The sequence below is a fragment of the Portunus trituberculatus genome, chromosome 40 (genome assembly GCF_017591435.1).
Source record: "Portunus trituberculatus isolate SZX2019 chromosome 40, ASM1759143v1, whole genome shotgun sequence".
NCBI lineage: Eukaryota > Metazoa > Arthropoda > Malacostraca > Decapoda > Portunidae > Portunus > Portunus trituberculatus.
In genome coordinates, this window is record NC_059294.1 from 29,282,730 (window position 1) to 29,302,125 (window position 19,396).

The 19,396-nt window shown below is 45.6% G+C and overlaps 1 protein-coding gene across 1 annotated transcript in view; it reads left to right on the forward strand.

Moving 5' to 3' along the window:
* Positions 1-2,526: 2,526 nt before the first annotated feature.
* LOC123516040 overlaps positions 2,527-19,396 on the forward strand; it is a gene marked incomplete at its 5' end in the record, with an annotated part of 76,974 nt that continues 60,104 nt past the window's right edge. The window contains 1 exon segment of the mRNA XM_045275046.1: positions 2,527-2,601. Coding sequence (XP_045130981.1) covers positions 2,544-2,601 — 58 coding nt within the window.

Sequence of the window (19,396 nt, forward strand, 5' to 3'; positions counted from 1 at the left end):
AAAATTCCTGGTTCCCATTCTTGGGCCATACACTACTAATAACTATACTGTAAAAATCTCATGAACTCTCTCAATCCCTTTCGAACTACAGACTACCAGATTCGTGTTTTATGGTTAGCTATGATGTTCAGTCACGTTTTACTAACATTCCACTGGATGAGACGATAGATATATGTGTAAACTCTGTGTTCTCAGGTCTGGACATTTTAAAAAATATGACAAAATCCCTATTTACGAATGTAATACGTGTTTGTGTTAAGGATAATCTATTTGTTTTTAACAATGAATTATATAAACAAACAGACGGCGTGGCGATGGGCTCACCACTCGGACCCACCTTCGCTAACATCTTCCTATGTTACCACGAACAAAACTGGCTCGATGATTGTCCTATCGCTTTCAAACCTATGTTATATAGACGATATGTTGATGATACTTTGGTGTTTTTTAAGGAAGCATCACATGCAGACCATTTCCTACATTACCTTAACTCACAACATGACAATATCAAGTTCACTATGGAATCTGAAATAGACTCACAAATCCCCTTCCTTGACCTAAACATCACAAAAATCAATGGTAGACTTTCCACCTCTATTTATCGTAAACCTACATTTTCTGGTCTTGGTATTAGTTTTTTTCAGCTTTTGCAGTTTCCGCTTCAAAATCAATTCAGTCCGTACCCTCTTACACCGTGCCTTTATACTCTGTCTTCTTACCTAAATTTCCATAATGAAATTACTTTCCTAAAGGATTTTTTCTATAATAATGGCTTCACCACCAACCTGTTTGAGAAAACTCTGAATAACTTTCTCCAAAGTAAATATCATCTTAAACAACCAATTACCACTGTTGCCAAAGAAACAATCTATTTACGTATCCCATTTTTAGGTGAGGTTTTCAAGAAATTAGAAAGGGGTCTCTATGAAAAACTTACAAAATATTATCCTAATAAACATTTTCGTATTGTGTCTATAAATAATCTATGTATAGGTAGTTGTTTTTCTTTTTAAGGACACTCTGCCAACTGCCTTACGCTCGTCGGCTGTTTATTGTTTCACTTGTCCCTGCTGCCAGGCTGAGTATGTGGGTAGCACCTTGCGCTCACTTATAAACCGAGCCAGCGAGCATTTAGGCCAGTCTGCCAGAACAGGGCGCCCGCTACACAACGCCCCGTTTTCCGCGATACGGGACCACTGCCTCTCATGTAAGGTTCAACCCAATCTCAGTCATTTCCGTATCCTCGCCACCTGTAATAGAAACAGTTTAAGAATACTGGAATCCCTATCTTTTTCCCAAGTAAAGCCATCCCTCAACAATACTCTGTCAGCATACCCACTTATGATAGTGTGAATTTTTACCATTGTAATTCTCTTAGCATTTTAACTTTATTCCTTTATACTTATATTTGTTTTATCGTTTTATTTTAGACCACTGATGATGACGTCATATAAGATGAAATGTCGAAACGTTTGGCCCATTAAAGATGCTGCTCGTAGCTACCTTAGTGATTGGTTTATTCAGTTTGTTTCTCCTACCTACCAACAGGTCACAACTTTTGAATTACACCGGGTACTTCATCACTGCTAGGTGAACACGAATCACATACGTATTTGAATAGCCTTGCCCATATCACTTCGATCTGACCTGACCTAGGGATCGAACCCAGGTTCTCGTAATTGTGAGTCGGGTGTGCTACCATTGCACCACCAGGTGTGTGTGTGTGTGTGTGTGTGTGTGTGTGTGTGTGTGTGTGTGTGTGTGTAATTCACTGTTTGATCTGCTGCAGTCTCTGACGAGACAGCCAGACGTTACCCTACGGAACGAGCTCAGAGCTCATTGTTTCCGATCTTCGGATAGGCCTGATACCAGGCACACACCACACATCGGGACAACAAGGTCACAACTCCTCGATTTACATCCCGTACCTACTCACTGCTAGGTGAACAGGGGCTACACGTGAAAGGACACACACCCAAATATCTCCACCCGGCCGGGGAATCGAACCCCGGTCATCTGGCTTGTGAAGCCAGCGCTCTAACCACTAAGCTACCGGTGTGTGTGTTTTATGTTACAGCCTATAGCGCCTGTAGGCACAATTGAAGAATGTATGGGAAGCGCTGTTAAGCTTCCGCTCATTAGTGGCGCAGGCAATTTTATTTATAACGGTACGCATATTAGGGCCCCTATCACCACCCAAGCGTATGTTCGGTGTAATCAACTAAAACCTGGGTATCATGGTGACATGTAGGTAACTTTAAACCACTCGACAAATGGCATAGTGGTGGGATTCGAACATACGCGTGGACGTCTGCCTGATCCCACGCTTACCAGCTTATCCACTACGTGTGTGTGTGTGTGTGTGTGTGCAGTCAGATCATGCTTTTAACATGAGAGAGGGAGAGAGATGTGGTTTATAGGAATGAACTGATTTGGATGAAGTTTAGTGAAGTTATGGTACTTTGGCTTTTGACATATCTGTAAATTATTCTAGTAAAGATTTTTTTTCCTTCTCTTTCGTTACAGACACACTGGAGGCCAGTATGAGGATCAACCGAAATCTTTTTTCCATCAAGAGTCACTTCTTCCTCTACTGGGGATGTGAGTTTGTTATACCTTTATTTTTATAAAGTTGAAAAATGTATTTTTTTTTTATGTAAGAGGGGGCAATTAGCCAAGGGCAATAGCAAAAAAGATGGCCCACTCAGTTACCGGTCCCCATACAGGAGAAGTCAAGTCATAGAAAGTTGGAAATACAGACACAGGTAGGAAGTTCCAGAGTTTAACAGAGAAAGGTAAAAATGATTGAGAGTACTGATCAACTCTTGCATTAAGAACTTGGACAGGATAGGGGTGAAAGGAAGAAGAAAGCTTTGTGGAACGAGGCCTCAGGAGAAGTGGAGGCATACAGTTACGAGATCAAAATAGCAGTTAATATGAAAATAAGGTAAATTTTACAATAACATGAACAGCTCACTTCTGGATGAAATAATTTTTTTTCTGGTATATTTCGACCTGTTATGAATGATCATGCACTTCGTTTCCGTCTCAAATCCGTAGTTTTTTTTTAAACCTCTCTCCTTCCAGCTCTTACGGAAACACGATTTTGTGGTAAAACGAACCAATTCTTTCTTTTTTATGTTAGATTTTCACCTGTTTTGAATAAATATGCACTTTCTTTTCGCTGCGAAACGGTATTTTTTTTTTTTTTTCACCTTCTCCCCCCCTTTCGTATGTTGTGGATATACGAGCTATTGGTAAAACAAAGCATTTTTTTCTGGTATATTTTTCCCTAACTTAACCTAACCTAGCGAAACCTAACTTAATCTAACCTAATCGCACTAACCATAACTTAACCCAACAGATCCTAATCTAACTGCAATGGCAAAGATATGCAAAGGAAGTCATTACCTTAATGGTGATCCAGGAGTAGTAGTTGATATTGACGAGACGCTCATCGTGCGCCGCAAATACGAGAGAGACTGGGTACTGCCACAAGTTTCCTTTTTTTTTTTTAGTTTTGGGAATGTAGTAAGTGCCCGTGCACCCACAAGTCTTTTCTCTTAGTTTACAGGGTTTGTAACACTTGGGGCACTCCACTGCACCGTGCTCCCTTAGGAACTGTACACTTTTCTCATCGTTAAAAAAAAAAAAAAAAAAACTGGTGAATAGCAAGGAAGTAGTGCACGCTACGCCCACCATACGGTGACAGCTTCCTAAGACTGATTCAAATATTTCAAATTGAACCGCTTCTCTTGCCACATGTTGAAATACAACATTATGATTGACTGAATAAATTCTAATATTTTTTTATTGGCTACTGGTTTCATGTTGAAACAAAAGAACCGTCATAGTACATCGCGCTTGGGCAGATATTGTAACATACACACACACGAACACGCACACCAAAACGGTGTTCCTCAGTGCCCGCCTGTCCATTGCACGAGGTGATGCGTCACCTTCCGCGATTAACATAACAGTGAGTTTAATCTTAAAAAAAAAAATAAATAAATAAATAACAATTTGCGACGGGTATGTATGAGCTCAAATTGATCAGAAGAACAAGGCCTTTAAGAGGAGAAGGTTAACAAAAGCCAACATGCTGTTCATATTAAAGGAAAATAATACCGAAAATAGTGGTACAAGATTGCAAGAGATGCAACATTCCTGCGGTGAGAAAGAGGATGAAGACAGTCAGTTAGAGAAAAAGAGGTGATGAGACAAAAAACCTTTTGATTCCATCCTATCTAATAAAACTGTGTAAGTGGAACCCCACACATGCGAAGAGCTCTCCATATATGTGCGGATGAGGTCCTTCTACAGAGTAAGCTGTTGGGGGCTGGTAAGAAAAACTGGCGGAGTCGCTTCAAAACTTTCAAGTTCATAGAAGCGGTTTTAGCAAGAGATGAGATGTGAATTTTCCAGTTTAAAATTAGAGTATAGGACAGACCAATGATATTCAGTGCAAAAGAAAGGGACATTTAAGTGTCAATGAAGAGGAGAAGACAGTTGTCTGGAAGATTATATCGAGTCGATACATGGAGGAGGTGTGTTTTTGAGGCATTGAATAATACTAACTTTCCCTTGTCCCATTAAAAAATCTCAGAAAGAACTAAATTCATGCATTCTGTGGCACCCATGTGTGATCTGCTGACTTCTTGAAGGGTTGGTCGTCTCTAAAAAAAGGACGTGAAAGTGGATAGAACGAAAAGTTTGATTAAAATGTTAGTAATAAATAATAGAAAGGGAGTGGGAGAAAGGACAAAACTCTGAAGAACATTTATCCCTTGCCCCGTGTAAATGACACTGTGGACCGAATTGGGTCGGCTATATTTATTACCAAAGTGGACCTTGTCAAGGGGTACTGACAGGTCCCATTGACAGAGCGGGCTAAGGAGATAGCGAGTTTTGTCGCCAACGGCACTGTCTATCAGTGCCAAGTGATCCCTAAGGGCTGCGTAATGCCCCGGCCACATTCCAGCGTCTTATGGACCGAGTCACTGATGGCCTGACTCACTGCGTCGTGTACATTGACGACGTGGTCATCTATGTCAACTTGGAGAAGTGTGAGTTTGTACAGGCTCGGGTGCAATACCTGGGGTATCGAGTGGGGGCCATTCCCTTTAATCAGTTCCTGCTTAAAAACAAATTGTAATGTTTTGTTTTCAAAACTTTTATCTTTAACGGGGGCGTGTGAGGGGCACCTCCTTATTCCCACCTTTAATTTCTTATTATTACGTGTTGTGGGGCGGCCCCAGCCACGGGCCTCTGGCTGTTCCGCGGTGCGGCCGCCCTCCCCCTCCCGTTCCCGCCGTCTCGCTGGGCCTGGCAGTTGGGGGGGCGGTTAAAATAAGGCGCCACAACATCAGCGGTCATTTGGCGCCGCAACGAAATGTTAAAAAGACATCGTAAAATTAAAAAGACATCGTAAATAAAAAACAAAAACAAAAACTAACTAAAAGCAATTAAAAACTACAAAACTAAAAACAAAGTAAAATTCTGAAATCAAAACTAAAATACAGTATACAATAAAAGTAATAAAACATTAAAATACATATAATATAATCAAATAAAATTCACAGCTTTGGGAGAAGGCCACCTTCTCCCAAAAACGAAAACATCATGGCCCTGGGCCAGGCACTCTGGTCCAAGGACTTTTGAGATATAATAGACACCGCTATCTCTACTGCGACAGCGGTAGAGGTAGCGGTGTCTTAAGTCAGTCGAACTAGGGCATTCCACTAGGAGGTGCCGAACCGTTAGCGGCACCAGGCAGTCATCACAGTAAGGTTGAGGATCCCTGGTCAGGAGGTACCTTTGTGTAAGGTACGTGTGACCTATACGAAGTCGCGCCAATAAAGTCTGTGCACGGCGATCCCGGACATGGGTGTATGTCCACAGAGGGAGTGAGGAAGTAGTGATCTCTCCCATTTTCGAGGTTGCGACCCCGTTAGCCATCTCCTCTGCCAAATTGCTGCAACCGCCACACGAATTACATAAAATACATCTCGAAACGGAACAGGGAAGGAGATGGAGCGCGACTTGCTGCCTCTTTAGCGAGGCGGTCTGCGTGTTCATTCCTGGAACACCAACGTGACCAGGGACCCAACAGAACCCAACACGATATCCTCTTCTGGTAAGTAGATATAGCCACTCTAGGGCTGATAAAACCAATGGGTTAAGGAGATAGTAGAAGAGAGAGCAGTAAGAGCACTGCGACAGTCACTAAAATTGTAAAAGACGAAACAGGGAGAGTAAAAATTATCTGTAAAGCTAGGACTATGGCAGACAGCTCCGCAGTAAAACGGATGCCACTGAAGGAAGGCTGCCACACCGATAAAAAGAGGAAAACTACACTAAACCCAACGCCTGCGTCGGATTTGGAACCATCAGTAAAAACAGGAATATCATTAGAATGGATAAAAAGTGTTCTAAAAACCGTGTGTGGGACAGAGCTGGCAGAAAATCCTTCTTGCCATCCATGGCAGGAGGGCATAATGACACAACAGGAAGCTGCCAATAACCAACTCGTGGGAGCCGGAAAGAGAGGACAGGAGTGGGGTCGATAGATAAATCCAACATGAGGTTTGCCACTCGAAGGCCAAAAGGTTTAGGAGACTCGGTCGAGTGACATACGCCTGCGAACGCGAGTCCCGCAACATTGACAGACAAGGGACAGAATCAGGAAGACGGTGGGTGCGAAACCAACACCGGAGCATCGAAGACTGGCGCCGGAGGTCGAGCGGCCAGAAACCAGCATCCACTAGAAGGCTAGGTATTGGAGATGTCCGAAATGCACCTGTAGCCAAGCGGACCCCAGCATGATGCACGGGGTCAAGCGTGCGTAGTCGTGCATCCGTTGCGGATGAGTAGATCTCACAGCCGTATTCCAGCTTCGGAAGTATGAGTGTACGGTGAAGCAGCAGCAACGTGTCCCTGTCCGCACCCCAAGAGGTGTGACTTAAAACCCGAAGAAGGGATAATGCCTGCCGACAAGACGCCTTAAGAGAACGGAAATGGGGAACCCAGGTGAGACGGTTGTCAAATAAAAGGCCAAGATATCGAGTCGCCTCCACGCATGAGAGGCGTCTATTGGCGAGGTATAAATCCGGGTCTGGATGGACACCACGGTTGCGACAAAAATGCATGGCTACGGTCTTCGAGGTGGAGAATCGAAAACCGTTCATGTTGGCCCAACTGGACACCCTATTGATCGCCAGTTGGAGCTTGCGCTCAATCAGTGACATCCTAGCAGCAGCAAAGAAATACATAAATCATCAACATATAAGGAGCTGTGAATGCCATCTGGGAGAGTATCTATAACACCATTTATGGCGACTGCGAATAATGTAACACTAAGAATACTTCCTGTGGGACACCATCATTTAGCAGTAGCCTCAGAGAGAACACTCCCACTCGAACCCGTAAAAACGTCTGGATAAAACTGCTGGATAAAAATAGGAAGGTGGCCACGAAGGCCAAAATTAAACAAAGACTGTAAAATGCCATGACACCAAGCCGTGTCGTAGGCCTTCTCCAGGTCAAAAAGACTGTTACTTGATGGTGGTGATTAGCGAAGGCCTCACAAATGGAAGACTCTAGGGATAAAAGAGCATCAGTAGTAGACCTCATCTTTCGGAAGCCGTACTGTACCGATGACAAGTACTTCCCTCTCCAAGTACCACATGAGTCTTACATTTACCATCTTTTCTAACACTTTACAAATGCAGGATGTCAAAGATATAGGACGGTAGTTCGTACCCAGAAGATGGAAAGTCACCGGTATGCCAAATGATATTATAAATATTTAATAAAAAGTTAAAAGCACGGTCAGACATGTGACGCAAGAAGGCATAAGGAATGTCATCTGGACCAGGAGAAGAGTCATGACACTGGGACAAAGCAGTCCGCAACTCGGAAGCAGAGAAAGGGACATTATAAGACTCCCTCCAGCGGAAGAAAAGTTTATGCCGAGAGATTCCATTCTCTGGCGGTGACGTGCGCCTGGGCTGCAGGATGCCTCCGGGAAACACTGGCAAAGTGCTCCGCGAAGAGGTCGGCGACAGTCCTAGGGTCTGCCACCGTTCGCCCAGCAGACAACAAAACTGGTGGGGAAGGAGCAGAATACTTCCCAGCAATTCGGCGGACTTTGTTAAAGACATCCGTAAGAGGGTGCGGGCGTTAATGGAAGAGACATAAGCTTTCCAAGAGGCTCTTTGTGCCTCTTTCAAAATGCGGCGGGCCCGAGCTCGGCAGCGCCGAAAAGCTTCCAGGCACTGCGGGTCCCCACGATGTCGCCGGAGACGAGAGAAAGCTGCCCGTTTCTCTTTCACAGCGTTTGTGCATGCTGCGTTCCACCAAGGAACGGACGCTTAGTAAAGCGACCTGACGTCCTAGGGATTGTCTGAAGCGCTACTGAAATAAAAAAATCGGTAAAATAATCAACAGCCTCAGCACAAGTAGAAAAGTCAGCCAGCGGACGGATAAAAGAGCTAAGGTCTGTGAATCGAGGCCAATCTGCCTTGTCTAAAACCCAGCGTGGGGCCGGGACTGTGGCTCAGAGTTCACAGATTCCAATAAAATCGGAAAGTGGTCACTACCGTGTAAATCCGGTAGGACCCGCCAATTAAAATCAAGGAAAGAATTAGATGTACACAGAGAAAGATCGATAGCTGTAAAAGTCCCAGTAGGACTGTGGAAATGTGTAACATCCCAGAATTTAAAACCTCAATCCCTCATCCTCAATAAAAGAACCGATTAAAACCCCACGAGGATTACTAGCACCTTCATCCCACAATGGGTGACGGCCGTTAAAATCTCCCAACAAAAGAAAAGGCGGAGTCAGCTGACGCACCAGGCCGTCAAGCTCACCCCTGGAGACAGGAAGCCGAGGAGGAGATATAAACTGCAAATGGTGTACAGTCGTCCCATAAAGACCTTAACAGCAACCACCTGAAGGGAGAGTTAAGTTGTAACGGGATAACAGGTATATCCTGACGGACTAGAATAGCTGTGCCACCGTGGTGGCCCTGGTCAGGAAAGGAGTGCTAAAAAGGCACGATAGCCAGGAGGACTAGAATAAGTACTATCACCTAGCATAGTCTCTTGTAGAGCTACACAGGCTGGAGAGAACTCCGACAGCAAAGCTCGGAGTTCCCCACGAGGCGCGAAGGCCTCTACAGTTCCACTGTATAAGCTTGAAGATGACTATTTGGGTGCAGTGGACGGGCGAGCCTTTTGAGGCCGATATCTATTTATACTGGATCTAGCACACGTTACCGTCTCTTGCCCGTTGTTCTGAGTTATCAATTACCCAAGGATGCTATTGAATACTTCTTATCTATATGTTGTAGGTAAAGTCACTTGGATGTGTTTCTGTGGGTTTCAGGTGAATATTAAAGGTGAACGTAATCTATATATCTATTTACAATTAAATAAAGCGTTTTGGGGAGGTGAGAGGTGCAGGACAAGCCTGTGTCCCAGCGTGATCACGCCTACAATCCTCACACGACTCCATTCAGGCTGGCCCTCGGAGGCCTGGGTGCCTCGAAAAGGTGCTGACACTGGAATTTATGATTGGGTTTACTACAACCACTGTATATGAATATATCGATGATTATATTCTAATTACATGAATTAGGCAAGATAAAGTTACTTATGAACTGAGAATAATACATATTAAGATGTATTACGTAAAGGATACACAGGCAAATCACTTACATGATGTACGGTAGATGCAACCGTATATATCGATGGCACTCGAAATAGGTTGTGGAAAATTCCATCAAATTGTGACGTAGGGTGGTGAGATCAGGTCTGGCCACCCTATGTGGAATCCTGGGGTGCCAACACTTATGCATATATGTATACTTGGGCATATAATAAGGGTGCGTTTACACCAAGTGAATCGAATCGATTCAATTCATGAAGGATCAACACAATTGGCGAATCGTGTTGATTCGCCACATTAATTTCAATGTAACCATTTACACTAGGCGAATCGAGTCAATTCAAATCACGCCACGCCGATTCATGGCGATTCAGAATCAATGATTGGTTTGGACTCATTTTTCATGAATCAAGGCGATTCAGTAAGCACCATGCTAGTGGACGTTCTAATCAATTTAGTAAGAGGATAACGTGCTATATATGATCCCAGTGATCCTGTGCGACGAAATCATGTACATGTATTGTACTGAACCATAGCTCATAGCTAGAAGGAACTGCTGCAGCCTACGAATTACTACATAATATCATTCTGCATATTTTAAAAACAAATAACAAAAAGCGTTATGGACATGGATTTACATTTTTATTTGGCAACTGTAAGTTGCTATTTCTGCAAAAGCTAATACGTCCATACTTCCCGAAGGCTGCCTTGGTACTGAACCATCTGAGTGATGTGAATCAGATGTGTTGTTACTCAGTCAGTTGGAACTATGCAGATTCAAAATGACTTGATTCAAATGATTCTTCATGAATTTAATCGATTCGATTCGCGTGGAGTAAACGCACCCTAATAATTAGAAAATTAATTACAAGTACGACACATATTATCATGTAACACCGTTACACCGCGTCTGCACGACGGTGAACGTTTGTGCGTCCGTTCGTACGTTACTAGGAGTGAAGTATAACCGCTGTCGTTCTGGCTTATGTAGTGAACATTTCTGTTCCTTTTGTGTGTATTTGGATTTGCTCTCCGTCCAACTATTAAACATTTTCTCTCTTCTCAATTTAGTAAAATGACACCGATAACTATGTATACTGGATATAGCGAACATTAGCGTCCCTTGCCCGTGTCTGTACGTATAGGAGGGTAGAATAATGGCCAATAGGGTCTCCCAGTTGAAGTGACTGAGGCTGAGACTAGTCTGCCAACCGAGGAGTAACTGAATAAGTGATAAGGAGGTCAATAGGATTGACCATCACTAAGAGCCAATAGGGTCTACCAGGAGGGGTGATTGGGGGTAAGAGTGGTCTTGCGATTGAGGCCTATATACGCGATAAGGAGACCGATAGGATCGATCACCATTAAGAACCAACAGGGTCTACCAGTTGAGGTGACTGAGGCTGAGAGTGGTCTGGTGACTGAGACCTATGTATGCGATAAGGAGGACGATAGGGTCAACCACAACTAAAAGCCAACAGGGTCTACCAAGAGTGGTGACTGAGAGTGAAAGGGGTCTGGTGACTGAGGCCTATATACGCGATAGGGAGGCCGATAGGGTCGACCACCACAAAGAGCTAACAGGGTCTACCAGGAGGGGTGACTGAAACTGAGAGTGGTCTGGTGACTGAGGCCTATATATGCGATAGGGAAACCGATAGGGTCGACCACCACTAAGAGCCAACAGGGTCTACTAGGAGTGGTGACTGAGGTTGAAAGTGGTCTGGTGACTGAGGCGGAGAGTGCTCTGTTGACTGAGGCCTATAGCCAAGAAAGATAAAAAGGGATAGTATTTAAGACAGGGAGGCAGAATGAGTGAAGGAAACCCAACCATCTCCTGTCGAATTAGATGAAGAGACAGCGAGCTCCGACGAGAAAGCAGAGGATGTACAAGCTACTGCCCCTTCCCCCGCGTATGTATACAAGGAAGGTATTCAAAACAACTTATCACCAGAGAGGAGAAACTGACTGATGCAGGTGCATCAGGTTCATCAACAACATGAATCTGAGTGTGGAGGTAGGTAAGAACGATTGATCGAAAAGTGGAAGTAATTCAGTGAGATCGGATATATCAGACCTCGCCAGCCATGTCATGAACCTTCTGTGCCTTCCAGCACAAGCAAAGCACCAAGAAGACACCAGCGCTCGTCACGAAGGAGGAAACACTGACTTTTGTGCAGGCAACACATCTTAGTTGACGACACCATCGCACCAGTCCAAGCCATGCAAAGGGAAGGACACTCATATTATCCAACAAGAGGATGTCAGATCACCACCTGGGGATGGATGAGGGAAATGTTGGATACCATCCGGTTTACCCAAAGCTCATTACTAAAGTCTAGCCATGTAACGTTCAGTGAATACTGGGGGTTCAAGAGCGTGTTCCAGAGACACACTGGTTTGTCTTCACTGCTAGTCATAGTTAAGTTGGACACGTTTATTGAAAGCCTCTGGACTGGCACGTGAGGATGTAGGGTGATCTCGACTAATACAGTGGTCAGTCCAGATTATATTAATTTTTTAAATAGTGAGGTTTACATTTTATATTTTTGGATGTGATGAATGATATGAAAAGTATTCGTGTATGATGTGTGTACTTGTGAATCGTCAGTGTGGAAAGTAGTGAAATATAAGAAAGAGCTTGTATGTACAGCGTATGAATGAATGTAATATGTAGAGAAATAGTATATAAAAAGAAAGAAAACGAATTTGTATTAGTCTGTCTTAGAAATGTCGTAACATAGAAAATATGGAATGAGTTGGATAACTGAATGATTTACTACATAACCCTCCCTCTAGTGACAAGTGACGAGGTAACGAGAAACAGATCCTCTGTGTTGTGGCCTTGGACAGCGGCGAGGACAGCTGTGTTGGCAAGCTCCAGCATGTAGGCAGGTTTCATCCTGTCTATGGATACATCGTCCGGGGAGCCGTTCCTGTCCACGGTGACGGTTTTCCGTGTGCGTCGCAGGACACGGTAGGGGCCTTGGTAAGGTTGTGTGAGAGGAGGGTGCACAGCATCCACACGGATGAAGACGTGTGAGCAGTCAGCGAAGTCCCGGCTGACGAAAGTTTTCCCCGGCGAGGAGCGAGGTGGCACTAGCTGGAGGTGGCTCATGGCACTGTTCAGGCGGGAAGCGAAGTCTTGGGCACGCCTGGAGGAGAAGCAGGAGTGGGCGCCATTATCTCGCCTGGAAGACGAAGGTTAGTGCCATAAACCAACTCAGCTGACGAGTGCTGGAGGTCTTCTTTCAGGGATGCCGATGAGAACGAGAGGAAGAGCCAGGGACCAGTGCTTACGGTGTGCAGAGGCCATGAGGGAGGACTTAAGCTGGCGGTGGAAACGTTCCACGATGCCGTTGCTCTGTGTTGGTAGATAGAAGTCCTGTAACGGCGTATACCGAGGAGAGCCATGACCTTGCTCCACACCTTAGCTTCAAACTGGCCGCCGCGGTCAGAGGTGAGGCTGAGCGGAACACCGCATCTTGGAGACCAAAGTATTTATGAAGGCTTGAGCGACGGTGTCCGTGGTAATATCAGCCAGGGGCGTGGCTTCAGCCCAGCGTGTGAAACGATCCACACAGATGAGGATGTAACGATAGCCAGCTGAGGGAGGTATAGGACCAACGAGGTCAATGGGCTGGTGATCAAATCTGCCAGTGGGGTGCGGGAAGATGCCAGGCGGCGAGTGAGTGTGGCGGATGGATGGATGGATTTTATATAAGGCGCCGCAACGGCTAAGGTCATTTGGCGCCGCTGACAAAAAGGTTTAAAAGAAAATTTGTAAAATAACTAAAAGCAGTTAAAAACAATAGAATTAAAAATAGCTAAAAACTATAAAAAAAAAAACAATGAAACTATAATATATATAAAATACAAACAAAATTCTAAAATTCACAAATAAGGGAGAAGGACAGCCTCTCCCAAAAAACCGAATACATCATGGCCAAGGGCCAAACACGCTGGTCCAAGGACCTGAGATAGGTGATAGACACCGCCATCTCTACCGCAACAGCGGTAAAGTAGCTGTGTCGTAACTCTATCAAACTAGGGCACTCTACCAACAGGTGCCGCACGGTGAGCGGCACCAAGCAGTCATCACAATAAGGTTGAGGGTCCCTGGTCAGGAGGAACCTCTGCGTAAGGTACGTGTGACCTACACGCAGTCGCGCCAATAAAGTCTGTGCCCTACGATCCCGGACATGGGTGTATGTCCAGTGAGGGATAGAGGAAGTAGTGATCCGTTAGCCATCTCCTCTGCCAAATTGCTGCAACTGCCTCACGAATTAGAGGAAATACATCTCGAAACGGAACAGGAGCAGGAGATGGAGCCCGACTTGCTGCCTCTTTAGCGAGGCGGTCTGCGTGTTCGTTCCCTGGAACACCAACGTGACCAGGGACCCAACAGAACCCAACACGATATCCTCGTTTGGTAAGAAGATATAGCCACTCCAGAGCTGATAAAACCAAAGGATTAAGGGAGACAGTGCAAGAGAGAACAGTAAGAGCATTGCGACAGTCACTAAAAATTGTAAAAGACGAAACAGGAAGAGTAAAAATTATCTGTAAAGCTAGGACTATGGCAGACAGCTCCGCAGTAAAACGGACGCCACTGAAGGAAGGCTGCCACACCGATAAAAAGAGGAAAACCACACTAAACCCAACGCCTGCGTCGGATTTGGAACCATCAGTAAAACAGGGATATCATCAGAATGGATAAAAAGTGTTCTAAAAACCGTGTGTGGGACAGAGCTGGCAGAAAATCCTTCTTGCCATCCATGGCAGGAGGGCATAATGAAACAACCGGAAGCTGCCAATAACCAACTCGTGGGAGCCGGAAAGAGTAGACAGGAGTGGGGTCGATAGATAAGTCCGCCATAAGATTTGCCACTCGAAGGCCAAAAGGGTTAGGTAGACTCGGTCGAGTGACATACGCCTGCGAACGCGAGTCCCGCAATATTGACAGACAAGGGACAGAATCGGGAAGACGGTGGGTGCGAAACCAACACCGGAGCATCGAAGACTGGCGCCGGAGGTCGAGCGGCCAGAAACCAGCATCCACTAGAAGGCTAGGTATTGGAGATGTCCGAAATGCACCCGTAGCCAAGCGGACCCCAGCATGATGCACGGGGTCAAGCGTGCGTAGTCGTGCATCCGTTGCGGATGAGTAGATCTCACAGCCATATTCCAGCGTGGGAAGTATAAGTGTACGGTGAAGCAGCAGCAACGTGTCCCTGTCCGCACCCCAAGAGGTGTGACTTAAAACTCAAAGAAGGGATAATGCCTGCTGACAAGACGCCTTAAGAGAACGGAAATGGGTAACCCAGGTGAGACGGTTGTCAAATAAAAGGCCAAGATATCGAGTCGCCTTCACGCATGAGAGGCGTCTATTGGCTAAATATAAATCGGGATCTGGATGGACACCACGATTACGACAAAATGCATGGACACGGTCTTTGAGGTGGAGAATCGAAAACCTATTTATGTTGGCCCAACTGGACACCCTATTGATTGCCAGTTGAGCTTGCGCTCAATCAGTGACATCCTAGCAGCAGCAAAAGAAATACATAAATCATCAACATATAAGGAGCTGTGAACGCCATCTGGTAGAGTATCTATGACACCATTTATGGCGACTGCAAATAGATAACACTAAGAATACTTCCTGTGGGACACCATCATTTAAAGCACTAGCCTCGGAGAGAACACTCCAACTCGAACCCGTAAAAGACGTCTGGATAAAAACTGCTGATTAAAATCGGAAGGTGGCCATGGAGACCAAAATTAAACAAGGAACGTAATATCCCATGACACCAAGCTGTGTCGTAGGCCTTCTCCAGGTCAAAAAATACAGTAACCTAATGGTGATGCTTAGCAAATGCTTCACAAATAGAGGACTCTAGGGATAAAAGAGTATCAGTAGTAGACCTCATCTTTCGGAAGCCATACTGTACCGATGACAAGTACTTCTCTCCAAGTACCACATGAGTCTTACATTTACCATCTTTTCTAACACTTTACAAATACAAGATGTCAAAGAGATAGGACGGTAGTTCGTAGACTGGAGATGATCTTTCCCAGGCTTCGGAAATGGGAGAACCACTGCCACAGCCCAAGAAGATGGAAAGTCACCGGTATGCCAAAGCCGCTGTACAGTGGAACCATGCGTGCTTTGGGGTCTGAGAGGTCTCCAAGCGCATGGGTTCGAATCCTGTCCACGGTCCGAGTGTAGGTTGGGTTTCACTGGGGCAATGGTTTCCAGCGGGTGGGCTTTGAAATAGGAGGTACCCCAAAAGTATCCCCTCAGCCCATAAATGTGATAAGCCCACATGGTATAAAAAAAAATCATATTGTAAAGATTTAATAAAAAGTTAAAAGCACTGTCAGACATGTGACGCAAAAAGGCATAAGGAATGTCGTCTGGACCAGAAGTGTCATGACACTGGGACAAGCCAGTCCGCAACTCGGAGGCAGAGAAGGGGACATTATAGGACTCCCCTCCAGTGGAAGAAAAATTTATGCCGAGAGATTCCATTCTCTGGCGGTAACGTGCGCCTGGGGCTGCAGGATCCTTCCGGGAAACACTGGCAAAGTGCTCAGCGAAGAGGTCGGCGACAGTCTTAGGATCTGCCACCGTTCGCCCAGCAGAGAACAAAACTGGTTGGGCAGGAGCAGAATACTTCCCAGCAATTCGGCGGACTTTGTTAACCCGTACAGCGTCAGCAAATCTGAGACTTTGTGATTTCGCCAGTGCTGGCCACATCATGGATTTTTTTTTTTTTTGCTAAACCAGTCTTAAATGATGTGAAACAAATGAAAATGACAGTCATTCCTCCCAGAACTGACTGGAAGTGGTATTAATTGGTGCGAGATATTTTGCGCTAAGGTTAGCGACTTACCAAAGCCTTATGTGACTAGTTTATTCGCTTCCTCGTTTCTCACCAGTCGATCCCCGAGTTGGACACATGCATAATATCGTTCCTGAGTTGAAAGAAAACAACATGTCATGTTTTGCTGTATGGGAATGCTTGTGGATGAAAATGGACACGAGATATCGCGAGGAGTGTTGCCTTTCACGGTGCAAATATTTTCGAGTAATATGTACTTGCCTTATAACAAAGCGATTGGAAAATTCTTATTTATGTCATACAAAAGTTTTCACTAACACAGTATAACAGTTACCAAAAAGCAACTGAATGGTAAGAGTAAGTAATGGAAGTTACGCTTTGTTCATATTAGCGGAGTTGAGGCGTCAGTCCGCACACCTAGCTGAAGGCAGCAGAAACTGCTAAAGTTCAAATTTGTAATAAATAAATACAGGAAGCATTCATGCTAGCAAGGACGAGGAGGCAGCATGAGCAATGTCTACAGTGCATGATGGCAGTATAATGGTAGGTTTTGAGGACGCAATACCTCCGAACACACGAGAAAGCTCGCCGACGTATCTCATACGTCTCTGACGCCCGGTTCGCTCAGAGTAGCCGACGTATCTAGTACGTCTCTGACGCTGTACGGGTTAAAATCATCTGTAAGAGGGGTGCGGGCATTAATGGAAGATACATAAGCTTTCCAAGAGGCTTTTTGTGCTTCTTTCAAAACGCGGCGGACCCGAACTCGGCAGCGTCGAAAAGCTTCCAGGCACTGCGGGTCCCCACGATGTCGCCGGAGACGAGAGAAAGCCGCCCGTTTCGCTTTTACAGCGTTTGTGCATGCTGCATTCCACAAAGGAACGGGACGGTTAGTAAAGCGACCGGACGTCCTAGGGATTGTCTGAAGTGATGCGGCATACAAAAAAATCAGTAAAATAATCAACAGCCTCAGCATGTAGAAAAGTCAGCCAGCGGACGGATAAAAGAGCTAAGATCTGTGAATCGAGGCCAATCTGCCTTGTCTAAAACCTAGCGTGGGGGCCGGGAATGTGGCTCAGAGTTCACAGATTGTAATAAAATCGGAAAGTGATCACTACCGTGTAAATCCGGTAGGACCCGCCAATTAAAATCAAGGAAAGAATTAGATGTACACAGAGAAAGATCGATAGCTGTAAAAGTCCCAGTAGGACTGTGGAAATGTGTAACATCCCCAGAATTTAAAACCTCCAATCCTCATCCTCAATAAAAGAACCGATTAAAACCCCACGAGGATTACTAGCACCTTCATCCCACAATGGGTGACGGCCGTTAAAATCTCCCAACAAAAGGAAAGGCGGAGTCAGCTGACGCACCAGGCCGTCAAGCTCACCCCTGGAGACAGGAAGCCGAGGAGGAGATATAAACTGCAAATAGTGTAGGATCGTCCCATAAAGACCTTAACAGCAACCACCTGAAGGGAGAGTTGAGTTGCAAGGGACAACAGGTATGTCCTGACGGACTAGAATAGCTGTGCCACCGTGGTGGCCCTGGTCAGGAAAGGAGTGTTAAAAAGGCACGATAGCCAGGAGGACTAGAATAAGTACTATCACCTAGCATAGTCTCTTGTAGAGCTACACAGGCTGGAGAGAACTCCGACAATAAAGCTCGGAGTTCCCCACGAGGCGCGAAGGCCTCTACAGTTCCACTGTAGAAGCTTGAAGATGACTATTTAGGTGCAGTGGACGGGCGAGCCTTTTGAAGGCTGCCCGTGACTCACCTGACTAGAAATAATCAACCGACGAGAAGACACCGGGAGTTGTGATGTGCCGGGTCGTTGGACCGCAGCCTTTCGGCCTACCGGTGAGTGATGCGAACCATCATCACTCCTACCGGTCCTCGGAGGACGAGGGTCAGGCTGGACTGCACTTTTGACACAGCGGGTCCACGAGGGACGGCTGTGACAATATCATCGGACGTCTCCATGCTAAGACCGTCCTCATCACAAGAAGCCCGATCTGAGACGGAGGGCGTCACAGGAGGCTGGACAGAAACTACTGGAGCTACCATTGCAGAGCGGTCCCTGGAGGACTCACGATCACGTGCACCGAGAGAAACCTTAGATTGTTTAGGCTGAGCTAAATCTATCGACTCCGCGGTGCCACTTGGTCAGGCCCTTCAAAGGCTTAGGCGATACAGGTGGCAAATGGACATCTACTACATGGGTTACTTTGGTCAAGTCCGTATATTTTCGTTACTTCTAAGAGATGACTCAACCGAGTCATTGGACAAAAGGGCAAACCTGTTAGCCAGATGAACAGGACCACACGCCCCAACAGAGCGAGAGGTAGCAGGAGGAGTTGTCTTTGGACCGGCAGACTCAATCGAAGACCGAGCGGCCAATGAAGCATAGGATGTCGCACTAGTACCGTCCTTCTGGCGGTACAGGAGTTCACGGCGGGCGCTACTGAGGCTGATAAACTGACTATTAGGAAGCTGTAGAATGTCCTGCTCCAGGCGATACCTAGGGCATTGACTGGAACATACCTGGTGAGCATCACGGCAATGGAAACAATAAGCTGCAGCATTGCAATGCTCCTCAGTATGTGAGTCTAGTGCAGAGCAATTACCACATCGAGAAGCTTCCTTACATGAGGTTTTGCCGTGATCGTACCCATAGCATGAGAAGCACTGAAGAGGGCGAGAAACAAACGCCTCACCCTAAGATTGATAGGACCGATATGAACACGGTCAGGAGGGTGGAACCAAAAAGGTGAGAAGGACCATGTTGGAGGAGTTCCTCATCTTAGTCACCTTTTGACTGAGCTAGGACACATTGCTAGTATTTCCTCTCTGGAAATTCATAGAGATCTTGGCTATA